The sequence below is a fragment of the Strongyloides ratti genome (genome assembly GCF_001040885.1).
Source record: "Strongyloides ratti genome assembly S_ratti_ED321, chromosome : 1".
Classification (NCBI taxonomy): Eukaryota; Metazoa; Nematoda; class Chromadorea; order Rhabditida; family Strongyloididae; genus Strongyloides; species Strongyloides ratti.
The window spans coordinates 10887594-10913911 of NC_037307.1; the positions used below are offsets into that span (position 1 = coordinate 10887594).

Below are 26318 nucleotides of genomic sequence, written 5' to 3' on the forward strand. Positions count from 1 at the left end.
AAAAGTTAAAATATCCTACAAAAGAGATGTTGTCAAAAAGGATATTAAATGAAAGGAACGAGAGAAAAATTTTTCTCCTATAACAATTGTATGATGTTTAAAAATTTCTAGATATAAACAAAAAAAAAATAATATTACAATCTATATATTCATAAAGATAAAGTGAGTGATAAAATGTGTTAAATATGGTTAAAAATTATATCTATATAACCATCAAAAGTCAGGAGGCGTTCTTTTTTTCTTAAATCTTTTTTCTTATAAAAAGGAAATTAACTCATATATGGCATTTTAGTTATCCCATATATATATGATGTAATTAGCTTAATTTAAAAAAAGATACATTAATATCATACAATTCATATCTCATATTTCTTACAAATTCAAAAATGATAATACACTTACAAAATTATTCTTTGAATATATTTTTCTTGAACTTATTTTTTTTTTTAAATATAAAAATTTTATCAATAGTTTTGTACTTTGATTTATTTATCTTTTTTTCTCAAAACCTGTTAACTAGTTTATTTTATAATTAAGATGAACTTTTTAATAATCATTTTGAGATGATATTTTATCAATTACATTTTTTATTTACATTAATATATTATGATAAAATACCTTGATCAAACTTTAAAAAATATATTTTTTTTATCAAATAATTTCTTATTAACAATATATAACATATATATCATATTTATCATTTAATTATATATCAAAATATTCTTTAAAATTCTAAGAATCATAACATTTAATCAAAACAATTTTACTATTCAATTCAAATGATAATTTTGTACCTACTAAATTAAATAGTTAAGTGATGAAAATTAAATCAAAAAATTATTTTAGATCATTGAATTTATATCTTAACATAATAATACCAACATAACTTTTCTATTTTTATATAAGAAGCGGATGAAAAAGTCTATTAAATTATAGTACAATGGAAGTCGAAATTAACAAAAACACATTGTTATATTATTGATTTTTAGATGTACTTTTCCTAAAATAGATTCAAAAAAAAATTGACTTATAAATAGTATTGAGAAAAGATGACTTTTAATAGAATTGACTTTTTTTTTCTGAAATTTGTATAGTTATCAAATTTGATTATTATAAATATTGTTATTTTGTTAGCATTTTTGTCTTTTATTGTAATTATCAACTTTTTTTTTTACCATGGTATAAATTTAATTCAAATTTAATGAGTATTATCTAGTCATGATTGAAAAGAAAATTATATAAATATTATTAAAAAAAAACTATAGTTTATTTTATCAATGAACCATAAAATATATAAATGAAAAATCTTTGTCTAAAATAGTATAAAATAGCTTTAAACAAAATATTTTAAATTACAACAACCTTTTTTAGGCATTAAAAATTAAAAATCAGATTAACATTGTTTATAATTTGTTTATAAATAAATTTAGCAAAAATAAATTATTTATTTGTTTAACAAAAAGAAATGATATAACTATGATTGAAATCTGAGATTGATAATATTGCCATTAAGAATATTAAAATAATATATTTTTATAAAAAAAAAAACCATTTTGTAGTTTTAGTTTTTAATATACTAAATGCCATAATATTATATTAATTGAAAATATATATCAATATAACAATTGTATTATAATTATCAAATATGTCTACAGTTTTTTTATTAGATTTTTAAAAGTAATGCATTTTAAAGATAAAATAAATTTTTTTTTTGTTAACAAAAATAAAAGAAAATATATTGTTTAATGTATAAAACAAAAAGTAAATGAATATTAAAAATAAATATAAAGAACAAATGAAATATTACAGTTATTTAATATTGATAATAAAAAAAAAATTTTATTAATTTCATAAACTGTTTATAAAATAAAAAGTTTTCGATTTATTTTATAGTATCATAAATAGATATTAAAAAAAAGTTAAATTAATTATTATAAGTTGTTTATCATTTGCATAAATATAATTAAAGGTTACATCCGATGACTTAATGAATATAAATTAAAAAAAGTTTCTAGTTTTTGAAGATCATTTTTCTAACAATTTTAAGTTTTAATAACATTTCTTTTTTTATATTCATAATTGCTTTTATTTCAATTATTTATGCATATTTAACATTTTAACAAATAAATAAAAAGATAAATAAAATGTATTTTTAATCTGGTATTTAAATAAAATTGGTAAATAAAATTATTATAATCAAAATGTATTAATAATTATTTTAACTAAACTTTAATTTATTTCAAAATTATTTTAAAAAAATTTTTATAGTACATTACAGAGGCTAGAAACTAAACATCTACAACATTTTTTATTATTTATCATTTAAAATTCTTTAATTATTTTAATATTAACAAAATAAAAAGTAGTCAAATAAAAAAATTTTATACTATCTTCTTTTAAAAGATTATATTAGTGTTGATAAAAAGTGATACCTGATCTTTTAATAGAAATCGTATAAAGTGATGGTAGTTTGCTTGGAAATATCATTGTATTTTGAAATAATAACCTTAAAATATATATTTTTTGTGATAATATTTTAAATATAAAAACTTTTATATTATTATATTATATTATTTTTTATAGATTTATAATAAAATAAAGATGTCTAAAGATGAAATAAGTGATTCTGTAGCTAAAAGTTATTACTCTAAAGCTAGTCCTGTTGCAAAATATTGTACTGATGTTACTGTTAAACAAAGTCAATTAGAAAAAAATCTTATGGAAAATACTTTAAAAAATCATTCTATGGGAAGAATGTTAGGAGCACCAGAGGTTCTTCAAATGGGAAAAAATTTTATACGTTTTATTAAGGCTAAAAAATGTCTTGATATTGGTACATTTACTGGAGCTTCTGCTGTTGCATGGTCTTCAGCTCTTCCAGATGATGGAATAGTTTATACATTTGATATTAATCATGAACCATTTAATTCAATTGGAAAACCTTTAATTGAAAAAGAAGAAAATATTTACAAAAAAATTTCTCTTATTGCAGGTCAGGCATTAGAATCTTTAGATAAATTAATATCTAATGGAGAATCGGGAAAATGGGATTTTGCTTTTATTGATGCAGACAAGACAAGTTATCCTAATTATTATGATAGAGTAATGAAACTCCTTCGTCCTGGTGGAGTTATTTTAATTGATAATGCTCTTATGGGTGGTGGTGTTGCTGATCCAGAATGTAGTAATGAAGGACAAATTGCAGTTAGAAAACTTAATGCTATCATTTCAGAAGATGATAGATGTGATAATATGCTTCTTAATGTTGGTGATGGTACTCATGTTGTTTTTAAACATTAAATTATATTGTTTTTCATAAACAAAAACATTTATAAATCCCATAAGCATTAAACTAAAAAAGTTTATTATTATAAATGTTTGAAAAATTTGAAAAACAATTTATATGTACTTATTAATTTTTTTTATAATAAGTTTTACTTATTTACAATATTACTAATAAATATTTATAATATTTATTTTAATTGTTTAATTAAATAATTTTTATCAACAGTAGAATAAGACAAATTTAACAAAACAAATAATATTATCTAATAGATCAATAAAAATCTAAAGTTGTTACTAATGTAATACTTAAATTGTTATAAAATCAAAAATTAATAAAAAAAAAAGAAGCAATTAAAAAAAATTTTTAACTTCAAGAGTACAAATTTATCGTAACATATATTAATATATTATTAATAGGTAAAATAAAAAGCTTTTGATTGTCCCATGAAGTCGATACGATACGCCTTTTGACTTATTTCAAAAATAAAAACAGAGTTAGAAAATTTAGAAGTACAAATATGTTATTTCTAGAATAAACACTTATTTTCTAAAGACTTACTAACACGAAGAATTAAAGAGATATAAAAGTAAAAATTAGAATGCTATTTTTAATATTTTGAATATTAAAATGTATTAAAAAATAATTTATTTTTTGAAATAAAAACAAATTAGACACGAGGGAAATGATTGAATAAATTGGGAGTGATAAAAATTCAATATGACATAAATGAGACGGTTTAAAAACCCAGTTTGAGGTATTTATTTGATACTGAAAATTATTTTTCAGTTTTCATAATTTTTGGAATGAAGTTTGAAATAACTTCTAAAAGTTTAATTTGAATCAGATATTAAATTAGGATAATTAATTTATATTTAATTTTTTAATTAAGAAATATGTTTAAAAAAAAATTACCTTATACTAATGTAATTTGATAATATATTTTTTATTAATGTATAAAGATATAATCTTATCTTTTTAATGTTTAATATCAACACATACAAACATATTAAATAGTTTTAATGATAAATTAATGACATGTAAAAATTAAACGAGTGAGAAAAAATATATATCTGTCAAATTGATAAGAATATATTCGGTTTAAAAAACCCAGTTTGAGGTAATTAATTGATTCTAAAGATAATTCTTTAGTTTTCAAAATTTTGGACTGAAGTCTTGTAATACAGGCTTCTAATATTTTTATTTTTGTTAAATAGTATGCTTCTTTTTAACTTTTAATATCATTTTAATTGTATAAAAATGTATAATTATAAAATTTTATATAAAATTATTTTATTTTTATAAAAATAGATATAAATCTAAGATATTTAAAATATTAAAAATGTTTTATAAATATTAATTAATAAAAAAAACAGATGTATTTTAACTAGTGATAAGTTTTTCAATCATTTTTTTTTACTTATAATAAATCCAAAGTTGAAGAAACTCATTAAAAAGGATAATGTTTTGAAGTGGGGAATAAAATGAGGATTATGATAAAAATAAGCGTTTATGGTGTAATGGTCAGCATGGCCGCCTTCCAAGCGGCCGATTCGGGTTCGATTCCCGATAAACGCATCTTCTACTTTTTTTTTGCCATTATATTATATATTTTTATAAAAATAATTAACAAAATTAATGAATAATGATTAAAAATTACATTTTATTTTTTAAAAAATGTTTAAAAGATGTTTTCGAATTGAAGATGCATTTATTTTTAAAAATAAATATAAAAATCAGTTTTTTCATCAAAAATTATCCTTATAAATGTTTTTTTTAATAATAAAATGAACGTCTTTGTATTTGGGATCTTCATGGATTCAGAAGCGTTATGGAGCATCTCTGGTAGTATAGTGGTGAGTATCCGCGCCTGTCACGTGCGAGACCGGGGTTCGATTCCCCGCCAGAGAGTTTCTTTTTACCTTTTTTGAATTTTTCATTATCCTTGAAACACCAAACTTCAATTTTTATCAATTTTATAAGTAATAGTATATTTTTTTTAATAATAAACATTAAATAATTAAAACTTTTATTTATTTTATAACATTATACAATTTAAAGTTATTTTTAAAATAATTTTTTAATTTTTTTTTAAAGAATAATATTTAAACATTTATATTGATAACAGATTATATTAATAATGTATGTATGTAAATATGCTAACCTATACATATTAATGTAAAGAATAAAATGTTAATTTAATAAATTACATAGAAATAGATAATGATGTCTTACGCTCATATCCTGCTGAATGCACCGGATCCCGTCCGATCTCCGAAGTGAATCAGCTGCGAGCTATCTTAGTACTTGGATGGGAGACCTCCTGGGAACCGTTAGTGGCGTAAGTCCTTTTTTTTTTCTTTAAAATTTATTTTTCTAAATATATTAAGAAATATTATGATAAATAAAAATAATCTTTGATATTTTTTAATTAAAATATTTTAATTCAATTTGTTTTCGATATGTATTTATATTTTTCTTAATTAATATTATATATACAACAAAATACTAAAAAGAAATTTAGGTAAAATTTTCTGCATGAAATATATTAAATTGTGAATATTTTGTTGTATCTTATCATTATTTGAAATTTTTATTTAAATTGTAAAAAAAATAATATTAAAAAAATGTTGAAGGAATGTAAAGTTGGTTGAAGTTCATGGCGAGATGGCCGAGCGGTCTAAGGCGTCAGTTTAAGGCACTGATATCTTCGGATGCGTGGGTTCGAATCCCACTCTCGTCAAGATTCTTTTTGATTTTTTATTTATAATATTCTTATCAAATAATAATTTTGTCTTCAGACTTCATTTTTACAATATAAACTCATAGTAACAAAATTATTTATTATTTTTATATTATATTTGCTAGAAATTTAAATTTTTTTTAAATTATAGTTAATTCGATGAACGTTGTGTTATTTTAGATTCAACTTAATATAATTAAATAAAATTTCAATTATTTTGTATATATATAAATTAGTATTTCAATTAATCTTTAACACAAAATAAAGTTTTATATTATTCAGTTTTCTTTCTTATATCACATAGAAACTATATTTTGTAATTTTTTTAAATTGATATTCATTTTTCAAACAGAATAAAAAAATGTATTTTTAATTTTTTTACTATCAGAACTTCATTAATATTTTTTGCATATATTCTTGGACGATATATAAAAACCCAGGAGCATGAATCCGTGGCGCAACGGTAGCGCGTCCGACTCCAGATCGGAAGGCTGCGTGTTCAAATCACGTCGGGTTCATAATTTTTGTTTTGAGTTATCGTATGAAACCAGAAACATTTACACAATGAAATAAAAAACTTATATTTATTCTTTTTTTAAATTATAAATCAATCAATTTTTGTTCTGCTTTATTTTAACTTTTTATCATTGAAAGAATAGTTATTGATAAAAATTTTGTTAATCTACCAGTTTTTAAAGAAAGGGACTTAAGAATTTTCTTAATAATTTGACTCTTGCAAGAATTTAAAGGCAAATATCTATAATCTTTTTAGAAAACAACTTGAGAATAAAAATATATCCATACAGTGGTTAAAATATAATACAAAAAGTTTATAATAATAATAAAAATTATTTTTAATAAAAAAAAAATTTTTTTATTTATTTGGTAAAATTTCTTTTATCCCTTTCTAAAATTAATTATAAATTTAAATAGATTTTTTTTTCTAAGACAAAAAATAATTATTTAAGACTAAAATGAATTTTTTTTTTTTGTGTACAAAAAAGTATTTATTTTATACACATTAGTTATACTATTTTATTAAACAATGAAACTTGATTATATAAAGCAAATTAATGTTATTAAGTTGCAAAAAAAAAAATTTATTTAGCAATAATGAATCATCATGCTTTTTGATATAATAAAAATTATTTAATAATAATTTCTAAAACAATTAAGTTACCTAAATTTTTCTAAAAAAATTACGTTAATTTAAAAAATTAAAATGTTTTAAAACCAAAATATTATTATTCATTAAATAAAGAGTATATATTTATTTAATGAAGATATAAAAACACATTTGACAAACATTACATTACTTAAAATCATTTACGTGGAAGGGTTAAATATTTAATTAATTATGGTTTATATATAAGACCTTGATTGTATGGTGATTGTGTTAAAATTAAAAGTGTTGTCATTTTATTAATTATGATTATTTTTAAAAGTATTGTTTTTATTTTTTATATAATTTTCACTTTTTTTACATTACAATCAACATCATTAGATTGTTCTAAAGCACCAACTCAAGCCTTGAAAATTGTATGTGCGCAAATTCAAAAATGGGATGAGGGTTCAAGAAAAAGTCCTCAACTAACTCCGAGTATTGCATTACCACCAGCTATTCCTGGACAACCAGCTCCAATGATTGCAGCTGAGATTGCACCTATTGCTAGAACAGCAGCTCAGTGTATGGATATTGGATGTTTGTGTTCTTTTATAGGTGGAAATGGTAGTCCTGGTAATAATAATTGTGTTTTATCAAATGGCCAAAAATTAAATAAAGCTTTAAGAAAAGAATTAAGAATGTTAACAACAGAAGAAAGACAACGTTATCATACAGCTGTACAAAGATTAAAAGCAAATGGTGATTTCACTAATTTTGCACAAATACATGCACAATTTTCTTCAAGTGGTGGTGCACATAGTGGACCAGCATTCCTTCCATGGCATAGGGAATTTTTAAAAAGATATGAAATTGCTCTAAGACAAATTGATCCTTCTGTTGCTTTACCTTATTGGGATTCAACATTAGAAAGTGAACTTCCAACACCAGCAGATTCTATACTTTTTAGTGATCTTTTTGCTGGTACTACAGATGCTCAAGGTAATGTTGTTACAGGACCTTTCAAAGGTTTTTCTACAACAAGTGGTGCCCCAAATATCAAAAGAAGAGTTGGTGCACAAGGTAGTGTCTTCAAAGAATCAGAAGTAAATTATATTTTACAGCAAACAAAAGTAGATCAAGTATTATCTTTCACAGCACCACAACAAGGATGTCCAGCACAAATTCAATGGAATGCTTTAGAATATACACATGGAAATGTACATATATTTGTTGGAGGTGATATGTATGAAACTTCAACAGCTGGTAATGATCCAATATTTTGGAATCATCATTCATTTGTTGATTATATCTGGGAAATGTGGAGACAAAATAAACAAAATAGATTTGATAGAGAACAATCTTATCCACAAGACATGCAACAATGTTCTTCAGCAAATCATTTTGCTTCTGGTCTCATGAGACCATTTGAACCATGGAGAAATATTGATGGATTAAATAATAAATATACTGATAACATGTATGAATATGCTCCTAGACCAACATGTTCTCCATCAAAACCTTCTTGTAATAGTGAATTTTTATTTTGTAAAATTACTGGTAATATTGGTAAATGTACAGCAAAGGTTAAGCCAACTGGAAATTGTAGAGGATTAGAAGGATCAAATGGAGCTTGTTATGAAAGTCAATGTATTAATGGAAAATGTGTATCTAGTGTACCAAATCCAATAACAACACCAAAACCAGCAGTTTTACCAACACGTCCACCACCATTTGTTAGGGTAACTAACTGCTTTAATGAAAATGAATGTTGTAGTACATGGGCTAGAAATGGAGAATGTCAAAGAAATGCACCATACATGAATGCTTGGTGTGCAGCTTCTTGTAATAAATGTAAATTTAATTATGATATCAATGCTGAATGTTCAGATAGACATATGAATTGTGGATTATGGTCGAGATCTGGTGAATGCCAAAAAAATTTATTATGGATGACAGAAAATTGTAGAAAAAGTTGTAATAAGTGTGATATTACACGTGCTGCAAAATGTAGTGGTGGTGGAAGAACATTTGTTACTACTCCAAGACCTCCCGTACCTTCAGTTAATGGAAATCCACAAGATAGAAGCACTTGTAAATCAGTAGGATGCTTTAATGAAAATGTTTGCTGCCCTATTTGGGGTATAATGGGTGAATGTGCAAGAAATCCTTTCTGGATGTCTTGTAATTGCAGGTAGGTAACAAAATTTTTATTATTTTTTATTTTTTAGAGTTTCATGTGGTTTTTGTGTTCCAAACGATTATTACTATGGAAGTTGTAATGACTACCATAGACAATGTCAAGAATGGGCAAATAGAGGTGAATGTCAAAAAAATCCATGGATGACAGAAAATTGCCGTTCATCATGCCAATCATGCTACAGTCAATATGAATTACGTTCAATGTGTCGTAGTGGAACTAAACCTATTGGTGGTTTCGTTAGTTGGGGACGTGATATGAATTGGGAACTAGGACTTCGTTTTAGATAAGCTCGATCTCTTAACAACACTTTCCTTAAAATTTGTTTATAAAAAAAAATAATATAAAAATTTATAAATTTAAAAAATTTTTTTTAAATTGCATTATTTTTAATTATATTTTTGTATAAAATAGCAGAATCTTTTGGAGTCCTTTTACGATCAGGAGAAGTAAAATCAACATTAAAAAGACCAAATCTTGTATCAAATCCATCATGCCATTCAAAATTATCCATTAAACTCCATAAAGTGTACCCTTTAACATTTACTCCTTCAGTAATGGCATTATGTAAAGCTTCAATATGTCCTTTAATATATTTTTGTCTACTTGAATCAGTATTTCCTTCACTTGCTTTATCCATACAACCATTTTCAGTAATATAAATTTTTATATTTCCATATTTTTTCTTAACAATTAATAATGAATCTTTAAATGATTGTGGAACATCACGCACCCAACCATCTCCTGCTAATGGTAAACTAGGATCAAGAGTTAAAGTAAAGTTAAAATCTTTTGTAAATTGATCAACAATACCGGGAACTTTTTCTTGTCCTTTAAAAGCAACTAATGGAGTATAGTAATTAAAACCTAAAAAGTCAGCAGAACCTTTTAACAAAGCCTTTTCTTCAGAAGAAAATTGTCGCAATGTAGTATCACTGTCATTTCGTTGTTTTCTCAATTCTTCATGTGCCGTTTTAACAAAATTAGGATAGTCACCATTTTTTCCAAAAATTGGTTCAGAAAAGATACCCATTGTAGAGTCAAAGACATTTTCAATAATATCTGTTTCATCTTTGTTTCCTGGAATTATACCAAAACAAACTAATGTAATTCCAATTTCTCCTTTTTGTTTTTCTTTATATTCTTTTCTATATATGTCAACTGTTTTTGCATGAGCCATTAGTAAATTATACGTTGATTGATATAATGACCAATGTGAATGATTTTCAAAACCACCTGGTGCCATTTCAACAATACCTTTTGAATAACCAAGAGAAACTGTAGAGTAAGGTTCATTAAAAGTAATCCACATTTTTACTCGATCTCCAAATGTTTTGAAACAAAATTCGGCATATTCTACAAACCATTCTTGAAACTTGTCATTTAAAAAACCTCCTTTATAATGTAAAGAATTTGGTAAATCCCAATGATACAGTGTTACCATTGGTTGAATATTATTTTCAAGAAGTTTGTCAATTAATTTGTTATAGTAATCAACTCCTAATTGATTAACATCACCAGTTCCTTTAGGAAATATTCTTGGCCATGAAAGTGAAAAACGATAAAAGTGTACACCAAGTTGTTTAAGTATATTGATATCTTCATCAATTTTATGATAAGAATCGCAAGCTATATCACCAGTGTCATTATTCTTAATTTTTCCTGGTATTCTAACAAAATCATCCCAAATTGATTTACCTTTCCCTAAAAAAATATATTATTAATAAATTATAAAAAAAAAAAATTACCATCTTCAAAAGCAGCTCCTTCAATTTGATAAGAAGATGTAGCTACACCCCATAAAAAATCTTTAGAAAATTTTTTTGTACAATTATCTGTCATCTTAAGAATATTATTACAAGTCATTTTAGATTGAATTAAGGTAAAATATAAAAAAAAAATATAAATATTAATTAACAACAAAATTTGTTTATTTAGCATGATCAAATTTCTATACTATAGTCTATTTATTCTAATGAATATTTTTACTTTTATTTAATAAATTTATACTATTCAGTAAAAGTATTTATTATCTTATTAGAGAAGAGATAAATAGCTTTTTATATTAAATAACTAAATAATTATTACTATCTTAATGTTATTTATTTAGATATGTAAACTTATTAAACATAAACTATAAAGAAAATTAATCAAAATTCGTCTCATTCTAAAAATATAAACGAATTAATTAAATGATCAAAGTAAAAACTCATAAAGATAATTCATTATGTTCAGAAATGCTAACTAAACTTTAACATAGTTAATCGTAAAATTACTTATGCTAATATTATGATCTTAATATATTGTTAAATAGTGTCATCTTGTTAATACAATATTTATAAAAAATAAACTTTTTTATATATAATTAGTTTATCTGTTAAAAATTTTTTAAGTATATTATCAAATTCTTAATATATTAATAAAATTTCATAGATAAGTTAATAAGAACAAAAAAGCAATATATTTCATATAATTTTCAATAATGTTTGATTCATTAAAAAATGGTATCTTTTTATTTTGGCAATAAAAATTTAGATTTCAAAACTGATAAAGATTATTATATTATCATCAGATATTTACATTAGAAAATAAAAGTTAATTTTTTCTATTTCTTCAAAATATTTTATAACACTTATTTTTAATATTTTAAACAAAATTTTTAAACAAAAAGATAAATAAACGGAATTAAAAAATTTTTATATAGCGTGAAAAAAAAAACAAATTTTTGTTTATATAACCAAGGATTAATGCTAACAAAAATTGTAATTATAACTTTAAATAATTAATTCTTATGTACATGAAGTTATAATAGCAATACAAACATTTTTATGAAATTTTTTTAGAAAATAAAAATATATTTTAAATTTTCTTTGTTTCAAAAATTTTAAAAAGTAAAAAGAATATACTTTAATGCTTTAATTTATTTTATCATTAAATAAATTACAACAAACAGTATAGTTACTAGCTGTAAAATTAAACTAATATTAAACATGTATATAATTAGCAAAAATAATTTTCAAAAAAAATATGATTATCTATTTAAAAAAATTAATGTTCATTATAATGATTATACAGAGTAATCAAGAATGTCAATAAAATTAAAAAATAAAATTGATTGTTAATAAATTAAACATTTCCCGATATCTTATTAATAAAATTATACCAAAAAAATTTTCTGATAAAATGAAAAATCTAATTAAATAAACTCTAAAATTTACAAAAAATTTCTAAATATGTTTTAAAAATGATTAGATTTGTATCCATCTATTAATAAAAATTAAGAATAATCTTTGACCTTGTATTCAAAATAGAATCATTTTAATTAAATATTTAAACTAATAAAAATTCATCAGAATTTTCTTTTTTATTAATTTAAAATTAATAAAATTTAGGGTAACATAGTAAAAATTAAATTGTAACAAATATCATCGATAGATAAAATAAAAATTTAAATATTAACATATTTATCTTCTAAAAATATAACATTCAAAGTTATGAAATAGTCAAACATTATAAAAAACAAGTGGAATAAAGCAGATAAACGTGAAAAAAGTTTCAAGAATAAACAAAATAAAATCTCAGGAAGCTCCATCCCGGGCTCGAACCGAGGACCTCTCGATTAGAAGTCGAGTGCTCTATCCAACTGAGCTAATGGAGCTGAGCCAGCGAAAAATGGCATTATCCAAGAGGATATTTAGAAAAATAATATTTTTAGGCTAATAAATAATTTAAAATCTTTAAATATATTACTAAATCAAACAAAAAAATTAACAACTATTGCTTTTAAAATTTATTTTTAATAAATAATCTTGTTACTATGAGTTTATATCGTAAAAATGAAGTCTGAAGACAAAATTATTATTTGATAAGAATATTATAAATAAAAAATCAAAAAGAATCTTGACGAGAGTGGGATTCGAACCCACGCATCCGAAGATATCAGTGCCTTAAACTGACGCCTTAGACCGCTCGGCCATCTCGCCATGAACTTCAACCAACTTTACATTCCTTCAACATTTTTTTAATATTATTTTTTTTACAATTTAAATAAAAATTTCAAATAATGATAAGATACAACAAAATATTCACAATTTAATATATTTCATGCAGAAAATTTTACCTAAATTTCTTTTCAAAATTTTGTTATATATATAATATTAATTAAGAAAAATATAAATAAATATTGAAAACAAATTGAATTAAAATATTTTAATTAAAAAATATCAAAGATTATTTTTATTTATCATAATATTTCTTAATATATTTAGAAAAATAAATTTTAAAGAAAAAAAAGGACTTACGCCACTAACGGTTCCCAGGAGGTCTCCCATCCAAGTACTAAGATAGCTCGCAGCTGATTCACTTCGGAGATCGGACGGGATCCGGTGCATTCAGCAGGATATGAGCGTAAGACATCATTATCTATTTCTATGTAACTTATTAAATTAACATTTTATTCTTTACATTAATATGTATAGGTTAGCATATTTACATACATACATTGTTAATATAATCTGTTATCAATATAAATGTTTAATTATTATTCTTTAAAAAAAAATTAAAAAATTATTTTAAAAATAATTTTAAATTGTATAATGTTATAAAATAAATAAAAGTTTTAATTATTTAATGTTTATTATTAAAAAAAATATACTATTACTTATAAAATTGATAAAAATTGAAGTTTGGTGTTTCAAGGATAATGAAAAATTCAAAAAAGGTAAAAAGAAACTCTCTGGCGGGGAATCGAACCCCGGTCTCGCACGTGACAGGCGCGGATACTCACCACTATACTACCAGAGATGCTCCATAACGCTTCTGAATCCATGAAGATCCCAAATACAAAGACGTTCATTTTATTATTAAAAAAAACATTTCTAAGGGTAATTTTTGATAAAAAAACTAATTTTTATATTTATTTTTAAAAATAAATGCATCTTCAATTTGAAAACATCTTTTAAACATTTTTTAAAAAGAAAAATGTAATTTTTAATCATTATTCATTAATTTTGTTAATTATTTTTATAAAAATATATAATATAATGGCAAACAAAAAAGTAGAAGATGCGTTTATCGGGAATCGAACCCGAATCGGCCGCTTGGAAGGCGGCCATGCTGACCATTACACCATAAACGCTTATTTTTATCATAATCCTCATTTTATTCCCCACTTCAAAACATTATCCTTTTTAATGAGTTTCTTCAACTTTGGATTTATTATAAGTAAAAAAAAATGATTGAAAAACTTATCACTAGTTAAAATACATCTGTTTTTTTTATTAATTAATATTTATAAAACATTTTTAATATTTTAAATATCTTAAATTTATATCTATTTTTATAAAAATAAAATAATTTAATATAAAATTTTATAATTATACATTTTTATACAATTAAAATGATATTAAAAGTTAAAATGAAACATACTATTTAACAAAAATAAAAATATTAGAAGCCTGTATTACAAGACTTCAGTCCAAAATTTTGAAAACTAAAGAATTATCTTTAGAATCAATTAATTACCTCAAACTGGGTTTTTTAAACCGAATATATTCTTATCAATTTGACAGATATATATTTTTTCTCACTCGTTTAATTTTTACATGTCATTAATTTATCATTAAAACTATTTAATATGTTTGTATGTGTTGATATTAAACATTAAAAAGATAAGATTATATCTTTATACATTAATAAAAAATATATTATCAAATTACATTAGTATAAGGTAATTTTTTTTTAAACATATTTCTTAATTAAAAAATTAAATATAAATTAATTATCCTAATTTAATATCTGATTCAAATTAAACTTTTAGAAGTTATTTCAAACTTCATTCCAAAAATTATGAAAACTGAAAAATAATTTTCAGTATCAAATAAATACCTCAAACTGGGTTTTTAAACCGTCTCATTTATGTCATATTGAATTTTTATCACTCCCAATTTATTCAATCATTTCCCTCGTGTCTAATTTGTTTTTATTTCAAAAAATAAATTATTTTTTAATACATTTTAATATTCAAAATAATAAAAAAATATGTTTTTTAAATTAATAGATTTAATATATCAAATAAATGAGATAAATAATATAAATATTTTTTATGTTAATAAACATTTATAAAAATTTTCTACATAACATTAATGATTCAGAGTACAAAATTTATTTTTAAAATTACAACAAATATGAAATTTTAAAGATATTGCTTTAGTCTTAATATTTTTAAATCACTAAATAATATACGTTTTGTATTTTTTTCTTCTTCTATATATAAATAAGACAGATTAAACTATATATATATATTAAAGCTATTTAAAATACATTATTTTTAATTGTTAAAAAAATAAAATATTGTGATATATTATTTTTCCTTTAAATTTTTTTCTAGCAATAAATTTTATTTTTTTTTCATAAAAATATATATGCACTGATTAATATTTAAAAGATAATAAAGATAAATTAGCATTATTGTATTAAATGCTTTAAATATCTTTTATACATAAAGATTATTAATATTAATTTTCTACCTTTGCAAGTAACTTATTAAAATTTTTATAGATAAACTATTAAATTTAAAGAAAATAATGTTAGTAAATAACTTGTCTTTATAAAACAATATTATTAATATGAAATGTTTTGTTATTTATGGCACTTTTTTAATTTAACTATTTAAAATTCTTATCATTAAAAAAACGATAAATATACATATTATTAACATGATATAAATATATCATTATTTGTATGATTCATTAAATTGTTATTAATTTTTACAACAATATATATATATTAGCAAAAATTTTGCAGGAAATAATTTTTTATTTATTGTTTTTATTTTATTAAATATAAAATAAAAAAAGTTAAATTTTTTTTTGTATAATTCCTATTACATTAAAAGTTTTTTATTTTTTTAGAAAATGCAATTATCTAAAACCTTTTATTTTTTAAATTAATTTTTATTTAGTAATACTAATGTTAATAAATTAAAGATATTTTACAATTAAAGGTAACGATAGGAAATTGTAATTTGTATTAATCTAGCACAAAATTATATCATTTATAAATTTATTATATGCTTTTTATAATTTAAAATAATAATTAGTGCTATTAATATTTATTTGAAAGAATTTATTTTAAATTGTATAGAAATATATCTTTGTAAAATATATACAAAATTCATTATAATTTATAGAGATTATTTTTATAAACATACTTTTCATTTGACAATTTTTGTTAAAATTGGTTTTAAAGATTTTTAAAATAACATAATCTTTTTAAAAAGCAAAAAAAAAAATTTCAATATCTCTTTTTTGCACTTTATCTTCATAAATATTTTCTTGTATTTAATAATATATTTCATAAGAGCACTTATTATTTTTACAAAAAAAAAAATTATTTAATAAAATTATTATCAAATGTTTTGATTAAGTATATATTTTGTAATTGAAAATTATCTCTCATTCAAATACATAATTAATTTTTTCTTTTGAATCATTTTACATTTATGGTTTTACTTTCTATCAAGTTTTCACTTCCTTGTTTAATTTCATTTGTTATATATATTAGTTTTATTGTTTGTTGAGTAAAGTTTATTTTAAAATTACTACTTTAAGTTATTTAAAAATCAAAGTAATATTTTTAATATAAATAAATTGTTAGAAATTATTAATAACATTTAAGTTTAAAAAATTTTAATTAAATTAAGATTTATCACTTGATGCTAAAGTTTTTTTTTACAATTTATTGTTAAACTTTTTTATTTATAAATATAAATACTTTTTTTTTATTTTAACTTTCTCTATTTATTATTTAATAAACATTTTATAATATAATTTTGCAAAATATTATATTTGTCATTTTTAATTTTTTTTTAATAAATTTATATTTTTATAAAATTAGTGTAAACCAATTTTCTGCATATTATCATTATATAAAAGTTATATTTTATCATATATGTTAACAACTCATATTTTATCATGTTTTATAATACCTTTTTTTGCAAAAAAATCTTTTAACAAATTCGCATCTTTATAGTTTATTTAAATAATACAAATTTTTACAAATAATATAAGACATCAAAAATCTTTTATAATAAAAAAGTTATACTGTATTGGTGTTTTTTAAACATGTTAATATTATTTACCAAAGAATTTTTTTTTTATTTAATTAAATTTTATATACTTATCATGTTCATACAAATTTCCTTTATAATTTCTTTGATGTGGAAAATTACTGCTATTAAATAGGTATAAAAAAAATTTTTTTTCAGACATAGTTTTTTTTAAGTACTTTTTAAAAGATTTGTTTTAAAATATTTTTATTATTTATAAACTAAAATTTATCAAAATAATCTTTTTAAACTAAAGTTTTTTTTTTTCAAATCTTGTAAAGTAGATTTCAAAGTTGTTAGGTATAAATAAAAATTTTCTGTAAGAAAAATACATTTGATTTCTAATAAGAAAATTAGTGTTAATGTGAAAATAAAATAAGAAAGTAACTTTAAGCAATGTAACTTGTCTAGTAATTTAAATATTTTATAATTATTATTTACTTTTCTTTTATATCCTCTCACATTTATAATTTGTTTTTTTTTTTATAATTTCCACTATTATTTCTTAATATAAAATGTTATTTTGATGTAAATTAATTGTGTATTTATATTTTAAATTCTCATGATGCTTAATAAAGTGAAAATATATCATTAAATATATGATCTAAAAAGCAATATATTTTTATTTATAAATTTACTTATATCACTGTAACATTTAAATAATCAAAAAAATATCAAACATCATTAAAATACTTTTAAATAATATGTATTTATAAATGGTATAAATATCATTAAATATAACATTTGTGTACTATTTATTAAAATAATAAATATTATTGTTTTGAAAAAGTTTTATTTTTTTTATGATTATTATACTTTACTTTTATAATTATTTATATAATTAATATAAATATTTTCTTGTAAAATAAAAATATTTATTTAAATTTCTTTTTTTTTAAGTTATAACAAAAAGAGATTAGCATAAAAATATTTAATATTAAAATAAATATGTTTTTGCTATCTCATAATAGACAAATTAATGAGGAGACAAATGATGATGCTATTAAAAAGAAAAGAATTGAATTTTTAACATTTTGTGGTTTTAGTATTGTTCTACTTTGTATCATACATGAAGGTATTTGTAGAAGTTTTGTTCCATTTTACAAAAAAACAGATACCTGGGAGATGGATCAGTAAGTTTAATTGATAGTAATATATTAACAAAAATATAAAAAAAATATTTAGGTTTTGGAAATTCTTTACATCAACAATAATGGATACATCAATTTATTTAATTTTAACAAAAATATTTTTAATAATATATTCCATTACCATACCAGCCATAAATTACAACAAAGGATCACTTAACAAACTGAATTACATATTTGAATTCATAAAAACATTCTTTCCATCTTTATTTTATTATTTATATTCTATAATAATATTTGATACACTACAAATTCAACCAAATATCTTATTTTTTCTAACTTATATTACTACCCTTTCTGTTATTGGTTATTTTTATCTCAATTATGAAGTCGCTTCATTTATTATAATATTACTGGTAACATTTATTACCTCAACTTTTACTATGATGTTAAATAAAATACTTTTTTGGATATTTATTGGTTCATTTACAACAATTGGATTAATCTTAAGATTAAATGTCTTTTGGAAAAATAATATTTCAAATAAAAATCAACTTAAATACAAAACTATTTCTATTAATTCAACTTTTTCAGAATATATTTAATAATAAAATAAGTATATTTTTTTGTTTTATTTTTTTTTTCCAATTGATAACATTTATTAAAACTAAATATTTATAATTCTATTCATATGATTTGATAATATATTTATCCAAATAAAAAAAACTTTTCTATAAAAAAATTTTTTCTTAATATTTCTAAATTGAAATCTGAATTATTAAGAAAATATCATTATTTAATTTATTGAAAAAAAAATGTACAATAAAAAGCAAATTAAAATAGTTATAATAAATTTTATTTTGTTGTTTTATTCTTTGATAATTTTTATGTAATTCTCTATTATTTAAAAGATAACGTAATAACAATTTTAAATAAACTATTTTTTTTTAAATTATTTATTTAACTTTGAATTATATAGTAATTAAATTTTTTTATTTTTATTATTATGCTTTTTAACTATTCTACTAAAATAAATAATTTGAAGGAAAATTATAACACATACTACAAATTAATACATACTTACAGTTGTTTATACTTTTCCTGTTCTTATTTTTTGCACTTATTATTTTATCTTTCATTAAAAGAAAAAAAAATATTTATAATCATAACTTCTATAATTGGTAGCTAAATTTACTAATTTAATTCTCTTATTCAAAAAAATATCACTTTTTTTTCCTTAATTATCAGGTAAAGTGCAAGCTTATTTGTACTTGGCAAACTTGTTTATGGTTAACATCTATTTACTTAACATTTTCCACTACTCATTTTTTTTAAAGAAATCTAAAATTAAAAATTTCTTGCTTATTTTTCTCCTCATAATATCAGAATTTATATAATGAAAAAATTATCATATAATCTATCATAGTAAATAACTTTAATTTAAACATAAAATAAAATACATAAATAAAAGAGCAAAAAAATAAATTGATAATAATTAAATAGTAATAAATTTACCAAACAAAAATTTTATTTAAATACAAATTTTTTGTTTCGTTAATTATTGATAAAAAAAAATACTTGCAAATCGTTTCTGATTGTGTAAAAATAATATAAACATATCTCCAAATTAAATAGTGATCTAATCATTGCTTTTATAAAAAAAAATTATCAGTTAGAAGTAATATGTTAGTTCACCAAATAATTTTATTAAATTTCTTTGCTACATAATATATAAATTTTATCTTTCAATTTTCTTAAGCATTGAAATTTCCATGTTAAAAAATGTCTTTATTATATTATATAATTAGTATTAAAAGTTATTAATTATAAAAAATAAAAAAAAAATTTAATTCTTAAAATTTGATTCATTTTTGAAGTTTTTCTTATAATATGTTGCTAGAGATATTTTTCTATAAATTTAATGTAGCACTTTTACTTACTAGATTTTTGTCTTTAAATCTTAGTGTTATACTATAAATAACAATTCAGATAACCGTAAGCACTTCAAAAAATTTTTTACTTTAATTAGTACAACAATTTGTTCATACTAATAGATAGGTAATTTTAACAAACTTGATTATTGTTTAATACCACTTCAAAATGTTTTGATTTTGTATTAATAAAAATACTCAATTATAAATATATCTCATATTTTATTTGTTTTTTTAAAGTGTACTTAGTTATTTTTTATAGAAAAAAAAAAATAAAAGGCGGACATTTATTTGCACCTTGATAATTATTAATTATTCATTCGTGAAACTATCATTACTTGGTAAATGACAAAATTTGGCTTATCCTTACTTTAATTATAGTGATATGACGTTCATAGTACACTTTTTACAGTATAATTAAAGGACAATAACATACTTTTTTAGAGTTGGTGTAGTTTTTTTTTTTAAATTTAAAATATTAATAGTTTAAATATTATTAAAAAGATTGGGTATAAATTTCATTATATTTTCACATTTTTTTTTAAATTTAAAAAAGTTTTCAAAATTTTGAATATTTCTTCTTTTTCTATCATTTTTCAAATTATTTATGCAAATAGTTTACTTTCTCCTATGTTAAAAAAATCAATAAATTAAAAATCTAAAGAAAAAAATTAATTTAATAAAAAAAAAACCAAATATCTATATCCTGTATTTTTAAAATTTGAATATTTTGTGCATCATTTTTAAATTTTTAACAAAAAACAAATTTAAGCATGAATTTTTTTTTATTTTTAATAAAATTGGAATAGAAAGTTATTGAAATTTTTTAAAGTTTCATGATCCTTTCTGGAATGTTAAATTACAATTAACACACAAAGATAAAGCGTTATTTTCTTTTATTTTTCAAAATCAAAAAAAAATACAACACTAACTCAAAAATTGATTTTTAAAAAAAATTTTATTTCTAATTTTAAACAATAAATGAAATAAAATAAATTTTTAAAATATTATTATAATTAATGCCATAATTATAATTTCTGATTAGCATAAAGTAACTTTACTCCATTAAAATCAAAATATATTTGGTCTCGTACAGATAGTTATTTATGTAAAATAGTATATGTTGGTGAATTAACGGAGGATGAGAGTATCATCATTACTATCACAGATATATCTTAAAGTTTCTATCTCGTGGTAATTTTTTTATATACTACTTAAAGATGTCTTTTATTTTTCTATATTTTTAAGATAAGAACTACAATAATTTTAAGACTTAGAACAACATTATTTTATTTTAATTTATATAAGTTGTAATATTTTTTAATTTATTACTTTGTAATAATGTTATTTTGCATAAAATAAAAATATTGGTAAATTTTTTATTAAAATAGTTTAATAATAAAATTTATATATAAATGATTATATGTATTTTTGTAACAATTATTTTTATTTATACTTCATCTATTAACAGTTTACTTTAAATGTTTCAAAAATTTTTTTATAATTATTAAGAAATATACATATTATATATAGATTATATGAATATCATAGAATATACCGATTTTTAACAGTCCCACATTACTTTATTTGTATAAACATATCACATATTATTTCCAACACCATTTTGATATATATTTATTAATTTTTCACTTTGTCAAATATATTTTAAAAGTAATTTCATTAAAATTGTTACTTTTTTAAGATGGAACAAGAAAAACTTAATTTTATTGTGAAATGTGTTGTTGAATTTTATTCAAGTACTAATGAACAAAGGAGAGCTGAATTGAATAATTTCCTTGTCCAAATTCAGTCAGGTTGGTAATATTATTTATTTACTTTTTTTTTATTAATTTTTACAAAAAAATCTTTTTATTTTTATAGATTCAACATCATGGTTATATTCCTTTGAATTGTTAACTGGAAATTATGAATCTTCGTGCAAACATTTTGGTTCATCTATCCTTTATACTGCTATTCATGATCATTTTGATGAAGTTGCTTATAAAGCAAATGAAATTAGACAATTTCTTGTAAACATTTTAACAGAATCTCATCATACATTACAATTTGCTGTTTATAATAAATTAACTTTATGTTTAGCAATATTTATTTTATCAACGATGCCTGATATATGGGCAAATCCATTCGAAGAGTTAACTGTTACTTGGTCTTCAAATCCAGAATTACTTATGAAAGTTTTATCTGATGTTGCTATAGCTTTCCAAACAATTAAACTGCCATTACAACAAAGAAATATTGTTAAGAGTACATTATTAACAAAATCTAAAGCTATCATTGATATCACAAGGACTATTCTTTGTGCACCTGATAGTACACCACCAATACAAGCGGCTGGTATTGATTGTGTTGAAAATTGGATGAAGTTACCAGGGGCTTGCCTTGAGGATTGGCAACACGTCTTTTTTATTGTTCTTGAAAATAAGATAAATGATAATGTTACCTGTTCCCGATTAATAACGGTTGTTTCTGAGAATAAAGAAGTACGAGCTTATCCAAAATTTTGTATTGCATTTATTGAATTTCTTGCAACAAAATTAACACCAAATTTTTATAATAATATAAAAATGTTAAATTTTAATGATTTTGAAGATGGAGATGCTGAAATGGCTTTAGAGGATGTATGCAGTCTTATCAATTCAATTGTCGTCTTTATGACTAATGTAATAGATTTAATAATATCAAGTGAAAGTTATCATACACAGTCTTTACCATTATTAACACAAATATGTGACTTCTTTTCATCTATTTCTAATTTTCCTCAACCATTTCCATCTAAAGAAACTTTCTCTGATATACCATTAGAATTTTGGTGTAACTTTAGGGATGCTTTATCATGTACTAAAAAACAAGAAATCAAACAAGCATTTTTAAAATATTTTGCCCATAATTTATCTTATGCTATTGTCAAAATGTCTTTACCGACGAGAAAAGATATGTTATCAAAACAGGAATATGAAAAATTTGAAACATATAGAATGCACAGAGCTCAAGATAGTGTAACACTTTACGATCTTGAACCTGAAGAAACAATAAATTTTTTAATTAATTCACTAATACAATCATATCAAGAAGGTGACTTAATAAAGGCAGAAGCTATTTTGTATTTATTTGGTGATATCTCAGATTATTTTAGCGAAACAGAAAAGCAACAAATAGAAACTTTTTTAAGAATTAATATGGAATTTTTAAATTCTGGAGGTGTGAAAAATTTTAATACTTATGAAGATGTTAAAAGAAATTATGGTGAAAATCTTATGAATAGCATTTCTAAATTTTCATATCTTCTTTTTTCTGAAGAATATTCTGATGATAATATGATAAGGAATGCTTTGGGCATAGGACATTATTTTATGATCTCTCATCCTGAAACAACATCATCAGCATTAAAATATATATTAGGTCTTGTTGAAAGGCAACATCCATCACTACTACCAATGGCTGATACATTGATAGGAGTCTGTTATTCATTTTTTCAAAATGAAGAATTAATTGAAAATGATAGAATAGATGCAATGAGAATAATAGGTTATCTCCTTTCAATAAGACCATTAGATTTTATTTTACAAAGTTTAGATACATTAGTACTACCAAGAATTGAATTTTTAAAACGTTTCATTAGGGGAGAAGAAGATATCTCAAAGTATAGTGGTAATGAATTTGAAAGAAAAGTTTTGTTCGAAATTAAAGTTACTGCAGCAATTATTAAAACAATTCAAAGAAAAAATAAAAACAATGATTCTGGGGAGACTATAATTAATGATATGAATGGAAGAACGGTGATACATTCACCACCACCAAGAAGGCATAAAAAAGAACCATCTAATCCTGAGATTCTCTCTAAGACATCACCAGTCTACATGATCTTGTCCCAATTTGCTGTTGATATACCGTTATTGTTGCAGAAATTTTATACAAACGAAAGTTTAATGCAAAGACTTACTGAACTTCTTGTTTCTGCATTAAATTCTTTGAAAGAAGATGTCGTACATTTTGGAGAACTTTATATTAATGTCATTGATACTCTTATATATGTTCATACTAAAATAGCTTCACATTTAGCTAAGCATTTCGTTATTGTTACTTCAAAACAAGAACAATTATATATTCCAATAATGGATAAAATAAATTATTGGTTTAGCAAAGTTGTTGACGGAAGTGTTACTTTTACAAATGAAGATGATATTGTAGATATAATAGATTTATCATATCATATCATGAGAAAAGGATTAACAATGTTACAAACAGGTAGTGTTCAACCACAAACAGCTAACTTTTTAAGAAATATTGCTTTAATATGTATATCAACAATTACCACCGACAATACCAATGCCAAAAGAGAAGCAGCATTAACTTTAAAATATTGGTCTAAATATATTAGAGATTCACAAGTAACAATGATTGGAGATATGGTTAACTCAATAATACCACAACTTATACCACCATTGATTCATGAAATCCAAAATAGGTGTATATCTCAAAATGTTTTAGATGCTGTAACAGAAATATTGTATACAATATTTACATATTACAAAGATAAGACAGATGAAGTCTTTGTTCAAATGTATCCAGAAGGATGTGATGGGTTGATGGGGCAAATCTTTAAAAGTCCTGGAAACATGAAATCATTTCAATTAAAAGTAGGAATCCTTAATAAATCTGTTAAAAATGCCAAAGTATAATTTATAAATTTATTTTATTTTTTTCTCCTTTTAATTTAATTTGAACTTTTTTCTTTCAATCTTTTTCTCCAATAAATAAAAAGAATTAGAAAAAGAAATATAATTGTAGAAGTTTTGTGTTTAATTTTAGTGCCAGTGTTTTACTAGAAAATTTATAATAATAGAAATTTAAATATTATTAATAGATCAAATATCTATTTCCTATTTTTAAAGTTTTACTATTTTGTTGTATTTTTTAAAAAAATTAAAAAAAAAAGATATTTTTATTTACTTTTAATTTTTATAAAAAAATACGACACCAATTTTAAAAATGATTCAAAATTTTGTTAGGCTGTAACTAATTTCCACAAACCATCGTTAAGGTAATGAATTGTATCAATGCCAATATCATTATTTTTCTTTACTATTTCTTCTGAACTCATCTTCATACATCCAATAGCTAATGCATGTTCCTTTCCTTCAGCCATAATAGCAGTAATAGTTCCTTTATCTAAACCTTCTGTTATTTTACCTCCTGGACTAGTTAAGCCTGGACACATAATATTTGATCCATTTAAAATAAACTTAATGGCTCCTTTATCAACTTGTTGATGAGGAAGAATGAAAGGATATTTGTGGAGGAGACGTAATGTTGGAATATAATTATAATCTCTATGTTTGATAAACAGCACATCTCCTGTATGACCAACAATCAATTCAACATGATCCTTCAATTTTACTAATTTAAAATTTTCTTTTTTTGGAAATATATCATCAACAATTTTTTCAACTTCTGGCATAGCGTCAATGATTTTTGCTTTAATACCTTTTTGGACAGAATTTTTCAACTGCTGACTGCCAGTTACATCTTCAGAGGGAACAAATTTCTTAAACATCTTTGATTTTCTTAGAACGTCTTAAAATATTAAAAATTAATAAATAAAAAATAAATAATTAACAATTAACAATTTTAGAAGAATAATTTACTTTTTTGTCCTACTTATTTCCTCTTGCAAAGAATTTTGGTAGATAGATTCTTCTATGTATGATTGTACTTGAAAGTAGTAGTTACAATAAATATTTTAATTTTTGTAATCTCCAAAAAAAAATATTTTAATATTTATTATTAAATTGAAATAATCAAATTATTATGTTAATATTAGTAACATATTTAATATTTATAAA

General features: G+C 21.4%; 5 protein-coding genes across 5 annotated transcripts; 3 read left to right on the forward strand and 2 right to left on the reverse strand.

The window, feature by feature from the left end:
* Positions 1-2601: 2601 nt before the first annotated feature.
* Positions 2602-3300, forward strand: SRAE_1000333900 (O-methyltransferase, family 3-containing protein; the record flags this gene model as incomplete). Its single annotated transcript, XM_024650517.1, has 1 exon — positions 2602-3300. One exon carries the CDS (start codon positions 2602-2604, stop codon positions 3298-3300), a length of 699 nt encoding a protein of 232 aa, XP_024504287.1.
* A 4154-nt stretch (positions 3301-7454) lies between these two features.
* SRAE_1000334000 (Tyrosinase copper-binding domain and ShKT domain and Uncharacterised domain, di-copper centre-containing protein) lies at positions 7455-9618 on the forward strand (the record flags this gene model as incomplete). The annotated part of the gene is made up of 2 exons (XM_024650519.1): positions 7455-9322; positions 9360-9618. 2 exons carry the CDS (start codon positions 7455-7457, stop codon positions 9616-9618), a joined length of 2127 nt encoding a protein of 708 aa, XP_024504288.1.
* An 83-nt stretch (positions 9619-9701) lies between these two features.
* Positions 9702-11194, reverse strand: SRAE_1000334100 (Glycoside hydrolase, family 1 and Glycoside hydrolase, catalytic domain and Glycoside hydrolase, superfamily domain-containing protein; the record flags this gene model as incomplete). Its single annotated transcript, XM_024650520.1, has 2 exons — positions 9702-11032; positions 11077-11194. 2 exons carry the CDS (start codon positions 11192-11194, stop codon positions 9702-9704), a joined length of 1449 nt encoding a protein of 482 aa, XP_024504289.1.
* A 10962-nt stretch (positions 11195-22156) lies between these two features.
* On the forward strand, positions 22157-25154 carry SRAE_1000334200 (Importin-13; the record flags this gene model as incomplete). The annotated part of the gene is made up of 2 exons (XM_024650521.1): positions 22157-22268; positions 22336-25154. The coding sequence occupies 2 exons, from the start codon at positions 22157-22159 to the stop codon at positions 25152-25154; spliced, it is 2931 nt and encodes a 976-aa protein (XP_024504290.1).
* Positions 25155-25480: 326 nt separating this feature from the next.
* On the reverse strand, positions 25481-26029 carry SRAE_1000334300 (Malignant T-cell-amplified sequence 1; the record flags this gene model as incomplete). Its single annotated transcript, XM_024650522.1, has 1 exon — positions 25481-26029. The coding sequence occupies one exon, from the start codon at positions 26027-26029 to the stop codon at positions 25481-25483; it is 549 nt and encodes a 182-aa protein (XP_024504291.1).
* Between the last annotated feature and the right edge of the window lie 289 nt (positions 26030-26318).